The sequence below is a fragment of the Triturus cristatus genome, chromosome 8 (genome assembly GCF_964204655.1).
Source record: "Triturus cristatus chromosome 8, aTriCri1.1, whole genome shotgun sequence".
NCBI lineage: Eukaryota > Metazoa > Chordata > Amphibia > Caudata > Salamandridae > Triturus > Triturus cristatus.
Window position 1 is genome coordinate 85,788,082 of NC_140591.1, and position 14,455 is coordinate 85,802,536.

Here is a 14,455-nt window from a genome sequence, read left to right on the forward strand (position 1 = left end):
ACAGTACGTTCATCCTGACCAGAGATCTGCAAAAGCATAGCCCCCAGACCGGTGGCACTGGCATCCACCGTCACCACGGAACTCTTCGTAATGTCAAACGGGGTAAGAACCTTTGCCTCACAAATCTCACCTTTGATAGCTTCAAAAGACTTTTGTACCTCAGAAGACCACACAAAGCCCACACCTCTCTTCAGCAGTGACCTCAAACATGCAGTCTTGTCAGAAAAATTCTTAACAAACTTAGCATAATATTCGATAAGCCCCATGAAGGACCGCAACTGATCTTTATCCTGAGGTTGTGGAGCAGAGCGAATCGCTCTACACAGATCCTCCTTCGGACTCACCCCACTTGCACTAATGGTGTACCCTAAGTAGTCTACACGCTCAGACAAAAATTTGCACTTATCTTTGCGCAAAGTCAAGCCAGCCACCAAAAGCCTGTCTAACACTATCTTGAGAGTGACATTATGTTGCTCCACTGATTGCCCATAGATCAAAATATCGTCTTGAAAGTAGACAGTATTTCCAACTCCCTCAAGGAGGTCAGAGACCATCCTTTGAAACACACTAGCAGCTGAATTGAGCCCAAAAGGCAAGCGAGTAAATTGAAACGTGCCAAAAGGTGTAATGAAGGCAGTTAAATGCTTAGAGTCCTTATGTAAGTTAATCTGGTGGTAAGCGCTTCTGAGGTCCAACTTTGAAAACACCTTAGCGCCATGTAGAGTAGTGACCAATTCAGAAATGTTGGGAAGGGGAAAGGTGTCCGCAACCACACAATCATTCAAAGATCTCAAATCAACACAAAAACGGAGCTTGCCGTCCGATTTCTTTGTGACGACTATGGGAGAAACCCAGGGTGAGGCTTCCACTGGTTCAATCACTCCAGAAGCTAACATCTCATCGATCATGTTCTTAACCTCTTGTCTAACAACGATCGGGACACGCCTGACCTTGTGCTGCACTGGGATGGAATGCTCCCTCAGAACAATTCGATGAGAATACCCTCTGAGTTGACCTAAGCTTTCCCTAAATACAGCACTAGCATCCCCCAAAATTTTCTCCAACTCGTTATCTTCAATTATCATCACCTGTGGTGAAGCACGGGGATTGACGATAATTGCCAAGTCATACTGGTGAACCCATCCCAGAATTGCCGGGCCAGACCTAGAGACATAAACTTTCCCATGTATGTTCCTGAAAGAGAAAATAATGAATGCATTAAAGTACCCCAAAATATCAATGGTCTCGCCCTGATATCCACCCGGGGAAATGTCTTTAGGTAAAAGATGCCTAGTACCCCAATTGAGGAGGAAAAGATCATGTGGAATAATGGTGTACCTTGAACCTGTATCCACCATTAAGTGAATTTCTTTGCCATCTATGGTGAAAAGTGCCTTAGGCCTGACTTTGCGCTTGTCACTCAGCACCACTGATGAGTCACCATCAACGACTAAAATTTTGTGGCCTTCTTCATCGAATAATACCCCATTATCCACAGAAGCTACAGAAGAACGAGGTTTGCTACGACAAACTCTCGCATAATGACCCACCCGACCACACTTCAAACATTCTTGTTTAGCTGCAAAACAAAACTTGGAATCTGAAGGATGAACAGTGCTGCCACACCTATTACACATACGCGTTACAGGCGACTTCTGAGTAGTGGGATTTTTGACGGAAGGAACTTTTTTGACAAACTTCTTGTTTTTCACCGCAGCTATGTCAACCTGCTCTCCCGAAGAGTAAGTTTGTTCTGAGCATTCTTGACAAGAAATTTCATTGACATCACCAGAACCCTTCTTTTCAAGTTCCTTCATACACCCTTGAGACTCCTCCACAATTTTGGCTAATTCTATGGCAGTCTGTAGGTTAGGATTTTTCGCCGCCCACAGCCGTTCTTGGATCTTCTTGTTATTGCACTGTACAATAAGTTGATCCCTGATAAGTTCATCCGTCATCCCACCAAACTTGCATTTCACTGACATCTCTCTCAACCTGGCAACAAAGTCATCGATTGATTCTCCTGATCTCTGACTCTTTGTGTAGAATCTGTATCTATTCATGACTAAGTTCTCCTCCTTCGCATATCTTACCTCGAGCCTACAAATAGCCTCTTTATACTCGTCAGGAACAGGTTGCCCATTAGCTTGTAGTGCTTGAGGTAAATAGCGAAAAATGCGTTGACCTTCTTTGCCCAAAGAACCCAGTAAGAGTGCTTTTTTGCGTTTTGCAGAATATTCCTGCGCATCTAAAGCATCTAAATAGTTATCGAACATGGGAAACCAATCATCCCAAGAGATGCTAGGTTGTCCTGGAAGGGCCAAGAAACTAGGAGGAAGAACAATAGATGGATTCTCATTTGTCATGGCTGACCACACTAAGCCCTAGGCCAGGCGAACTGAAGTCTGTAATGAGAGAGGAAAACACTGCAAGGCAGCAAGACAGTACCTGAATTATAGTAAATCCTCGGTACACCAGGTGAGTAGACAGTGGGATGAGACACACGACACGTGTGTCACTTCTCGAAACGAAACGCTGTCCAAATCCGCAAGAAAACCGAGTTCCGTAGCTCGGAGACTGACAGAAGAGGTATTGTCATGGAAACAGAACTAAACAAAGATGGCCGCCACGTCGATGACGTAGAGACGTGGGAGCGTAACTAGACGCTTGATGACAGCTGAGCAAAACCTGAAAGCTCTACTGTGAGTCAGAGGATTCTTGCCGTGAGCCACGCAGCGTCGAAGGTTCCGTGATGTCATCAGAAGAGGGAAACCTTCGGGAGTAGCGGAGCTCCTGCAGCACCAACTGTCACTGACACGCCGATGGACACAGCAACCAGAACGAGGCCCAAAGGTGAGTCGCTAGTGTTTCCACGCAAGTTGGACTCAGTCCGAAGCTTCTGCAAAGCGAATCGTTTCTTACGGGTTTGACTCTCCCTCGCGCTTGACGCGAAACACGATCCGTGGGAAGACTAACGAAGGCAGAGAGCTGATCGCGCAGGAAAGTTCATCTGTTAGGAAAGCTCATCTGTTAGTTTTCACCAAGACAAGAGACAGCCCAGCAGGATCGATATTGGAGGGTAGAGGTGTGGAGATGTTCCGCTCTTGTAATGAAGACCAAAAGGCAGTAGTGCCAAGCGTGGGTTGATGAAAGAAATCGTCGCCAAAATTGTTGTAAATAGAAGCAGGTCCACAACGGGTTTCTTCTTAAGGTTGCTTTATTAAGTTACACAGGAACACAAGAGCGGACTCTCCACAGCAGAAGCCAAACGCAACTGCCAACGGAGAGAACACAGAACCATGAAGCAACATAGAACATAGTGATAAGAACATTCCACAAGCCCAGAGCAATCTCAACAAGGAGAAAACCCAGAACATGTACTACACAGTCCTGTCTGCGAAGCCGGATGAGGTCATCCTCGCGCGAGCTTTTAATGCGGAAGTTCAAGAGCTCTCAGACTCCGCCTGCTGTGCTCTTTTGCAGTCCACTGATTGCTTTAACGCACACAGCACATCACAACAATAAATGCGAACCATTCAATGAGCCGCGGGGTTTCCAGGGATCGAATATGTAGAAGATTTAATGGGGATCCACTTAGTGGAGAGGGATCAGCCTTTCTGAGCTCCGTTACTCTCTCATTGTGGTTATGGTCTGCCTAGAAAATTGCTGCCCAGAAAATGGTGCAATATTTATTGCACCTGATATATTCTGACAGCGCAGGGATGGAAATGTTATAATAAGGTGTGATAAATATCACCCATTTGCAATCATTGAAGGAAGCTTCTGAGTTCATCGTGCATACTTCAGTTCAGGCCATAGTTTCCTATTCCAGTAGGATGGACGGTGAGGTAAAGGCATCTTGTAGAGAAACCTGTGAGTTTATTTAATTATAGTACTTATAATGACATACAACGCACAGTCACCACGCGCAGCCATAGATGGTACAGGTAGAACGGTACCCTGTTGGAGTGGGGCACTGAGACCAGAGCCTTTGATGTTGAGTCCGTAGCCCTGAAATAAGTTATATGTGTTGATGGCACCTACTGCAGAATCTGGTATATTTATTTATTTACAGTGCTTATAACTCATGATACGCACAGATACTGAGGTCAAGGCATACTGGCGGCGGGGGGAGTTGGTGCAGAGCTGAAAAGGCACTAAGGCAAGTACAGATGTCAACGGGCATGCTTTGATCCCAGCAGTAGACTGTTCCACTAGTTAGGTAATTCTGTGGAGAAATGTATGCTGCCCCCCACTCATGGACGTCATTTAGGAGTCACCAGGGGTCGCAGCTGTGACCCCTCCCTTGCCCCTTGCTACCCCAGACACTGTTTTTGCAACCCCTGGCCTCAGAGGTTGCAAAATCAGTGCCTGGAACACAGGGGAGCTCTTCCAAATGGACGCTGGTTGGAACTCCACTTGCCTGGTTTCTGTCAGGTTTTTATCATACAAATAGTGAATAATATTATTCACTATAAGTGTAATAAAAAACGGAGTACATAAGCTGGAATAGGACCCTATCTAGAAGCTAAGGTTAGTAAAGAAAGCTGTTAAAAGTGTTTTGTATGCATGCTTGCGGGTGAGAGTGTGTTTATGTGCGCAAGAGTCTTTGAATGTGTTAGTATTTGTAATAGGGTGACCAACTGGCATTGGTGCAAATTCAGGACGGTGAGTGTAATAATTCAGGACAAAGGGTCAAAATTCAGGACACAAATTCAGGACAGGAGGTCAAAATTCAGGACAAAACTTCAGGACAATAGGTACGTTTTACAGACACATCAGAGGAGGTCACGCAATAGTATATAAATAATCCCAGCCATATCCAAACATATTCAACCATTTGCAAACCTATCCATCATGTATCCTTCCATCTATCATTTCACTCATCCATCCCTTCATCCATCCCATCATCCACCCTTTCACCCTATACATCTGTACACTCATCCATCCACTCTTCTACCCATCCATTCACTCATCCATCCAGCCATTTACCCTTTCACCCATCCAGCCATCCTTTCACTTACTCATCCATCCACCCAGTCACTCATCCTTCCACCCATCCACCCTTTCAGTCATCCATCCATCCTCCCTTTCTCTCTCCATCGACCCTTTCACTTAGCCATCCTTCCTTCCATCCATCCATCCACCCACCCATCCATCTACTCATCCACTCATGAATCCATCCATTGACCCTATCACTCATCCATCCTTTCTCTCATCCATCTATCCTTTCACTCCTTCACTCATCTATTCATCCTTTTGTCCATCTACCCTCCCTTTCACTCATCCACCCTTTCACTCATCCCTCCATCCATTCACCCTTGCACTTATCAATTCATCAATCCATCCACCCACTCACTCATCATCCACCTTTTCACTCATCCATCCTTTCACTCATCCATCCTTTCACTCATCCATGCACCCTTTTACCCATCCAGCTACCCTTCCATCCATACATCCAGCTATTTACCTTTTCTCTCACCCATCCTTCCACTCACTCATCAATCCATCCATCCTCTCTCATTATCCATCTATTCAATCTTTTATTCATCCATTCACCCTTTCACTAATTCATCCAGCCATCCACCCATCCCTTCACTTACTCACTCGCCCACCTTTTCATATTAACTTTGAGCTGAGCTTTTTTGAGAAGAGGCCCATCAAGAACTTCATCCTCGCTGCAGGAGCCATTCCAGGACTGGGACAGGATCCACCACAGGGGGGTCAGGAGCCATCACGGGGGGGGGGCAGGAGCAATCACAGGCGGGGGGGACAAGAGCCACCACATGGGGGGCAGGAGCCATCACTGGGGGGGGGCAGGAGCCATCACAGGAGGGGGAACAGGATCCACCAGAGTGGGCACAGGGGTGGGAGAGAAGACAGGCTCTCTTTCCCAAATGTTAGTTTTGCCATCCCCCACTGTGATGTACAGCACTTAAATGAGATACTCCAAGAGAACTGATTTAACTGATTATCCTCCATACTTTGTTAATCAGTGTGGGTGCGTTTGTGCCATTTCTTTATTTTATTACATTATAGACTGCATGTTTGAAGAACCGAGGTTTGCTTACAATTTAGTGACAGTAATTAAGCTCTGTGCAGAGAACCACGTGCTGCCTCGGTGTAATCATGGCTGGTTCTATGATGTTTGGGGCCCTGGGTAGAAAGGGAATGTGAGGCCCCTCTAAATTGCAGAGACATGACGCATTCAGGGCTGTTTGCATCTGAATAGATGCCCCTGCGCCTGAAGCTGCAGCCCCTCCCTCTCAGTCACCTTCAAACACCTCTTAACAGCTCATGAAGGGCGGAAGGAGTGAGGGTGGCCCTCCCGCTGTGCCTCTCCAATGCTGCTGGGTATCTGAGCTTTGGTACTGCATCGGAGTCTGTTACACCCGACCTCAACAGAATCGGAGTCAAGAAGGGAGGTGGTGCGACCCGTGCCCGGTTAAAATTACGGACAAATGGCGTCCGTTAAAGAATCCTTCAAGGACAACGGACAGACGGCCGAAATTTCGGACTGTCCGTGAAATTTACGGACGGTTGGTCACCCTAATTTGTAAGCATGTGTGTATGAGTTAAAGTAAAGGTCAAATGGCGTGCAATGTCACTTCTGCTACCCCTGGCATTATGGTGAATTGACGCCCATGCTCCCACTACGGGGTTATTTACAGTTTTGCACACAGAGCTCTCGGCCACAGTTTTGGTGGAGTACCCCCACCGCAAACTGCCATTTCATCCGCTTTATTTAGTGTCGGGCCTCCGCCTGCGGGATCATTATACTGTTCACACCACAGACCATCATTCTAACTACTGCAGCCAATGTGTCCTATTTAGAACAGTTGTTTTTCGGGTTCAGTACCGCCAGGAAAAGCCTGGTTGTCCCAAAGAGAGAAAACTAAAAATGACTCCCACACCCTGCGAGAAAGCTCAACGGACCTAGGTTTTTTTTGTTTTTCAAGAACAAATTTCCACTTTGGGAGTTCTTTTTGAAAAGCTAAAATTATCACTTAGGGCCTCATGTAGGTAGCGAAATACCGGTCGGTAACGGCCGATATTCGGTAAATATGCCGTTACCGACCGGTATTCAGACAAGTGAGATGTAGGAGTCCAAAAACCACTTTTCGGTAAATATGAGGCGGTAAATACCGATTCATAGTTACCGAATTCTAAAATACCGATTCATATTTACCGAATACATAATTAACGAATCGGTAAATATGAAGTGGTAAATATGAAGTGGTAAAAATTTAAAATGATATGTAGGAGCAGTCGGTAATTAAGAAATCCAGGAAAATCGGTAAATAAGAGTCGGTAATTAACACGGATTGAAAGCAGGTGGTAACCATCAACAATGCACATAAGCAATCCCAAAATGCAACAGCGTGGACAACATGGCCGCCATGTACGTCATTGCAAGGCGCCTACGTCTACAGGCAGCAGGACTGAGGGTGTGGCGACGGGAGGAACAAATCTACAGACAGCGCATCACACTATTACAGCTGACTGATGCAGAGATACATGAGAGGTACAGGCTACACCCCGAAACCATCATGGACCTGATAAGGGACCTGCACCCACTCCTGGACCAGCCAACAAGAAGGGCGCACGCCATACCACCACATGTGCAGGTGCTCTGCAGCCTACATCTACTGGCATCCGGCAGTTATCAGGTGGTGATAGCTGCGGTGGGTGGTGTATCCCAGAGTTGCCTGTCCCGTTTCTTCAGGAAGTTCCTGGATGCCATGATGCAGAGAATGCACCACTACATAAGCTTCCCAAACACACAGGCTGCACTGCAGAAAACAAAAACTGACTTTTATCACATGGCACAGTTCCCCCATGTCCTCGGCTGTATTGATGGTACACACATCCCAATCTGTCCACCAGCTGATACAGAGCACATCTACAGGAACAGGAAGTCCACCCACTCCATCAATGTGCAGGTGATCTGTGATGCAGGGAACATCATCACAGATATTGTTGCAAAGTTTCCTGGGAGCACCCACGACTCTTACATCTTCCAGAATAGTGGGATCTACACACGACTGAGTGCCGGCGAATTCGGAGAGGGATACCTGCTGGGTAAGTAACAGTGACGCCCCTTGAAACCTGCAAATCAGAGTGTATAGAGGCATGTAACTGATGGTTCCCTATTACTCATCCAGGCGACAGTGCATATGCATGCCGTTCATTCATCCTCACTCCCTACCTACACCCAGCAACCCAGAGTGAGAGACGATACAACGTGGCCCACAAAACAACACGCAATGTGGTGGAGCGCACGTTTGGACTACTGAAGAGCAGGTTCCGCTGCCTCCACAAGAGCGGAGGCGCACGCCAGTACAAACCCATCACCTGCTGCAAGATTATTGCCACTTGTGCAATGCTGCACAACCTTGCCACGAAAAAAGGTACAGATGTGGAACTAACATATTTTGAGGACAACGAGGATGAGTCAGGCCAGCCAGAGGGCAGCGCAGCTAGAGTGCCAACTGCAATCGATGGGAGAGAGAGACGGGCAGAGATCACATGCAACTATTTCTGAGTAAGTGAGGGGACACAGCGAGTTGTGAGAAGTCATGACGTAGTTTAATGTGGCACCACGCCATGAACACATGAACAGGCCAATCTGGCAATATACCATCTATACAAGGAGTATGTCCAGGGTTACGTCACCCAATGGGAAGTGGCTAAGCAGGGCCACATCAATGTTTGCGCATACGCGCTGCAGTGGTGGATTGCACGGCCTGTGCATCCTCACTAGAGCCAACCCCAAGCCGCCTGCTGCTCCTGCGTGCTTCGGGGACGGGGGGTGTGATGCTGCTGCTGGTGTCGATGCTCTCCGCAGCATCCCCTGCAGCAGTTGTCGACGCCTGACTAGTCAATAGCACCCCTAGTGCACTTGTCACCTGCACCATCCCCCGAGACAGGTCGCTGCAGCACTGTGTTAGGCCCTCCTGCATCGTCACAGAGCGCCGGCAAAGTAGGGAAGTCGCAGTTGCCAGACGGTTGAGTGCCCTGCTGGTAGTGTCCCTTCTCTGGCGTTCCCGGCGCCGTGCTTCGATGTCAGCATCTAATTTGCTGCACAACTGCTGGATTGACTGGGACATGTCCCGAATGCCCGCAGCCATGCCGCCAATGTTTGTGTCCATGTTGACTAAGCTTGTCTTCATCACCCGCATGTGCCTCTGGACTGACATAACTGCCTTTGATTGCAGGTGCTGTTGCTTCAACATTTGGCCCTCGAGCCCCAAGAAGACACCATGGCCGTCAGTGGGTGCTGGTGGACTCTGGACACGCGACCTGCGGCGCCCTCTTGCTCCCGTCTGTGCTGCCTGTGAGGTGTGTGGCACAGTGGGATGGCTCCCTTCCTGGGGCCCGGTGCGGTCTTCTGGGCCCATGCTGTCGTCTGACGAGGTGTCGAGGGCTCGTAGCCTGGCTGCAGGACGCCTCCTCATTCTCACACCTGCAAGCGGAGATGTGGCCGGTGATTCGAACATGAGTGGCGATGCTGGCTGTGGTTGTGGTGATGCTGGCTCTCGGTGAGGTGATGCTGGCTCTGTGTGCGGCGAGGCTGGCTGTGTTGGTGGTGCGTCTGCCAGTGGGCCTGCTCCCTGGTCTGAACTCGTGCTGGCTAGAGGTGATTTTTGTGGCCGGTGTGCCGTCTCCCCTGCAGCATGCCCTGTACTGCATGATGTCACATCTGTGGACAGAAAAACAACATTGGCTCAGTGTCCCCGAAGGGCTGCATTGCAAGCGTCACAATAAATCATTTCACATTCCAATCTGTCCTCTGTCTCCTTGTGCCTCGAGTGCGTGACATGCCTTGTTGCCCTGTAACATTTACGTCATGGTTAGTGTTGCCCTGACTACATCTCCCGGAATGCATTGCCTGTCTGCACTGACACGTGTGGACTGCAGTGTGATTCTCGTTTCACAATGGGGGATGTGGGATAGGGGTAGGGGAGGCTACATTGCTGTGCTTTCGTCTTACCTTGGTGTGTTGCGGCTCTGGCAGAGCTGTCGGCGTCCCCAAGACCCACGACGCTCTCTTGCTCGATTGTGGCCGCCACCAGCTCCTCCAGTTCGGTGAGGGCAGGTGCCCTGTTGGTTCCACCTCCGGTCTGGCTGGCCTCCTTCTGGATGTCGCCCATCTTCCTCTTGGTCACAATCCTCAGGTCATACCAGCGCTTTTTGAGGACCTCAATGTCCCTGTGGGTCACTCCCACAGCATTGACCTGCGCCTGGATGGCCAGCCATATGTTGCGCTTTTCGGCCTCAGGCACTTGCAGGGATTGCCTCCCAAACAGCTTCTGGTGCTGCTTCACCACCTCCTCCACCAGCACCTGGAGTTCATTGGGGCTGAATTTGAGCTTCCTCCTCCTTTCCCCTCCGTCTTTCTGTGTTCTCTGGCTGGACATGCTGTTCGTTTCCCGCTCGCACATGCAACTGCTCCCTGCCTCTCCTCTGCACTCCAAGCCTCTCCAGGGTCGGCTAATTATGTACACCTGCCTGGGTGTGGCCACTTCGGCTAATTGTGTACACCTGCCTGGGTGTGGGCAGTTCCTGGTTGGGTGGGCTGTCGTTGCACAGGATTAGCTGTTTCGTCAAGTCATGTGATGTTATTTACCGAATCCGTACATACCGATTCGGTATTTTCCGATTCGGTAGATACCACCTCGGTATTTTCCGATTCGGTAGATACCACCTCGGTATTTTCCGATTCGGTAATTATCACCTCGGTATTTACCGAATCGGTGAATTCCGATTCGTATTTACCGAATGTTACCGAATCGGTAACTGTTACCGAATTTTTACCTACATATAACTTACCGATTCTAATTTACCGATTCGGTACGGCTCGGTATTTAAGAACCGGTAAAATTTATTTACCTACATGAGGCCCTTAATGTTTAACGGTAATAGCACTGTGAATAGTACGGAGTCTTAACAACGTGAAGAGGCACCCAAAGACCAAGCACTTCCAAAACGAAAAAAAGCCATCAACTAGCAATACAATTAAATATTCATTGTGTCAGCAAATTCAATTCATTAAAGAGCTCTAATTTACGAAAGAAAAAGGACAAATTGAGTCGCCCCATCACCAACATCTAATGAGAAAACAAATGGGATAGTGTAACCAGCCACAAAATGCTGCGACCCTGATGGACAGCCCATCTAAGTAATGGCAAACCATGAAAGACACATAAAAACAAATGGGTGAAGAAGGTTCGACCCAAAGCCTAATCTCTATGGGGCATATCAACAAGGGCTTTATCTCTGCTTTTTTGGCTTTAAAAGCCAAAAAAGCAGAGATAAAACTAGCACCCTATCAACAACAGGGTGCTAACACGCAAATTTGCATGTTAGCACCCTTTTACTCTACGCTTCCCCTTGCATCTCTAATGAGATGCAAAGGGGGCGTTCCAGAGTAAAATAATAGGAGAAATGTCGCTAAGCGACATTTCTCCTATTATCAAGAATGTCGCTAACCCTGTTAGAGACAAAAAAAGCAGCGCTAACCGCGGTTAACGCTGCTTTTTTACGTCTGCTAATTTTCAGACTTAGCCATGATATCCTATGGAAGGAGGATATCATGGCTAAGTTTGCCTGTCCCTATCAACAAGGTAACGTGTGATTATCGCTGGGTTTCCAGCGATAATCTCACGTTAGCCTGTTAGCGTGTAGATTTTTATCGCTATTGAGATAAGCGTTGCTAATAGCACGCTATCTCAGCGATAAAAATTCACGCTAGCCGGCGATAATTATCCTAGCGCTAAGAGCGCTGAGCGATAATTATCGCCGGTTGTTGTTGATATGCCCCTATATTTCTTATCGAAACTTTTTGAAGAATGGATGGCATGAGGTCTTTTACACAGCAAGTCCGAAGAAGAGAGAAAAATAAAAAAAACACAATGTGGAAAACAGTGAAAAGGAAAAAAAAGGAATTTATTTTGAGCAGGTCATAGAGGTTAGAAAAGCAATCATCAGAGTCCACTTTGGCCACTTACATATCCTATAGCCTGCTGGGTACTGAGAAAAAAGTCCAGCACCACAACAACTGTAAAGATTTTGTGAAATGTCTACTGAAACCATGACGCAGATTCTGTTTTGCTGCATCACAAACAATATTAGGAGAAGCCCTGTTGCACCTTATGTTTTCTTCACATTTTGGAATTATGTTAAGGGGATAACAACACATTTTTATTTTAATGAATGCAAATAAATTCATTGCAATCTACACTGATGTGGGATTTTTGAGTGTTCAAATTGGGATGTATTTGAAGTGTGTTAATTGTTGTAATGATTGTATAAGGTTCACATCCTGTTGAGCTCGTGACGCGTCTTACTTTGTTCCATCTTCAGGAAAGCAGCGAGAAGGTGTTGACCAGACACCAAGACGCCATCTCGTCCTGTCTGAAGCTCAACACCTCCATCAGGGAGATCTCACCTGAGAAAAAACTGTTGACCCGCCTGGACCTGCAGAACTACTCTAGTCTGAGCCACATCTCCTTCGCCAGGACAGAGATTGAAGAGGAGGAGGAGGAGGATGGCGAGGAGGGAGCAGAGGAGGAAGAGGAGAACGATGCATCAGCAGATGACAAGGTACCTCCCTACCCTCTGCCCAGGCTGGACATCGAGGTGCATAGCCTCCCCAATGGCAGGACCATGGCGTCCATCAAATGCGGCCCAAAGCGCCGAAGCTTGCAAATGAGGGAGCGGAAGGCCACAAAGATGCTCGCGATTGTTCTCGGTGGGTAAGAGGCACGAGCTGTTCCTAGAAGTTTATATTTTAAATATTTATATATTAGCTACAATTGGACAGGTGGCATGAAAAAAAAGCATTATATAAATCCTCACAAGAATGACCAAGCATTTAGTACTTTTTGACTACTTTATATTTACATTTGTCCGCCTTACGCCTGCATAATTATCATTATTACTCTACGTAACATAGTGGAACCGCCCAGGGGAGCCTCATATTTCCTATATAGCCCCTACCTTTGCACATAATTTTTTTCATTGCCCGTACATGAGTCCATCCTCAATATTCGAGCCCCATATCTTTCTGTTGTCCCTTCTGGCCTCTGTGAGCCTCATATATGCTATTATATTTCATCAGGTCCATGCACTCTCATGAGCAACAGCATGGGAGCAACAGCAAACTTCTGTCTTGTCTGGGTATCCTTGTATTACATATGCATTCACCTTGTTTTACGTAGGGAAACCTGTTAACTACAATAGGGGGTACAGAATTGGACCACATAAAGTAGCGAAAAATGAACCTATGCGGTCTGAAATCCTGCAGCGTAGCATCTTGGTATTATCTTGTATTACTACCTACAACATAGATTTCTTTCTTGGACTGGTGCTTCCACGCCTCTTGGTGCAAGAGTGGTGCATGTAGGGCTCTGTCTCTGTGGCCTGGATCCAAAAAGGATGGACCTGAACTGACCAGTGGTCAGGATTTCTTGCATGTACTAAAAAAAAACTTAATTCCCTCCACAGGGAATAACAGATAGAACATGTGGTTCTGACTAGCAGGCTGTAGTCACGATGAACATGTATGTGATTAAGTTGTTCACTTGAGGGTGCTGCTTGTAAAATGTAGACCTGGAGGTGCTCTATTTGGCACATACATTTGTCTGCCTTGTGCTACAATTTCATGCAACATGGTGCTTGATTGGAAAAGACCTTTGGTGAGTTCCCTCAGCTTGTTCACCTGCACAACTTGCCCTTCCACAATTTCTTTCTAAATACTATCCCAAGGGATACAACTGAGGTAGGGGTCTGTGCGAGTGATCATGCGAGGGATTAAGTGAGTAAGTGAGTGTGAAAGTGAGTGAACACGCGGGGAAATGCTTTTTCGTTTCAATGGATGGGTCATCAGAGCATGGCAGCTCCCTTATTTATGAAATCATAATCTTTACACCAACTACTATCCAGTTATCATTTAGGGAGAATATAAGAAATATTATTTCCCTACAATTTCTCAAATTTGTTTTTAACCTTGACATTGACCCCCCACAAATGAATAAAAGTGACTAGCAGTGGTTCATAGTTAATTTTACCCACTCTGCAACAATCCTTTTAGTTAGTTCTTAGTGTCCTTCAACAGTGGAGACATTCGAGTTGCAAGCTTGCAACCCGATTGGCGACTAAAGTATCTTCGACAAAAAGCCCCTAGAGGAGCCCATTGGGGAGTGCAGTGCCGCTCAACGAGGAGCATGACCTGATGATGAACCCTTGGGTAGGTGCATGCTTGTGCTACATGCTGCTAACACTTCCAGTGACTTAGTGGAATCTGGATACATAATATACTATCTAAGACCCTCAACAGAACAGTATACTTCAGTATTATTATTCTTGTAACCCTGGAGCCAATAACTCCACCACTTTTCCTACACATCCCACCCGGGGGCCCTTGCATCTTACAGGGCACTAGACCCTCACT

At 47.1% G+C, this 14,455-nt stretch overlaps 1 protein-coding gene across 1 annotated transcript in view; it reads left to right on the top strand.

Annotated features, from left to right (window-relative positions):
- The window catches only part of DRD3 (dopamine receptor D3), a 1,045,748-nt gene that overhangs the window by 805,978 nt on the left and 225,315 nt on the right, over nucleotides 1-14,455 (top strand). Inside the window, exon 7 of the mRNA XM_085621058.1 lies at nucleotides 12,367-12,754. Within this exon, the coding sequence (XP_085477184.1) occupies nucleotides 12,367-12,754 (388 nt within the window). The remainder of the gene's footprint in view (nucleotides 1-12,366; nucleotides 12,755-14,455) is intronic.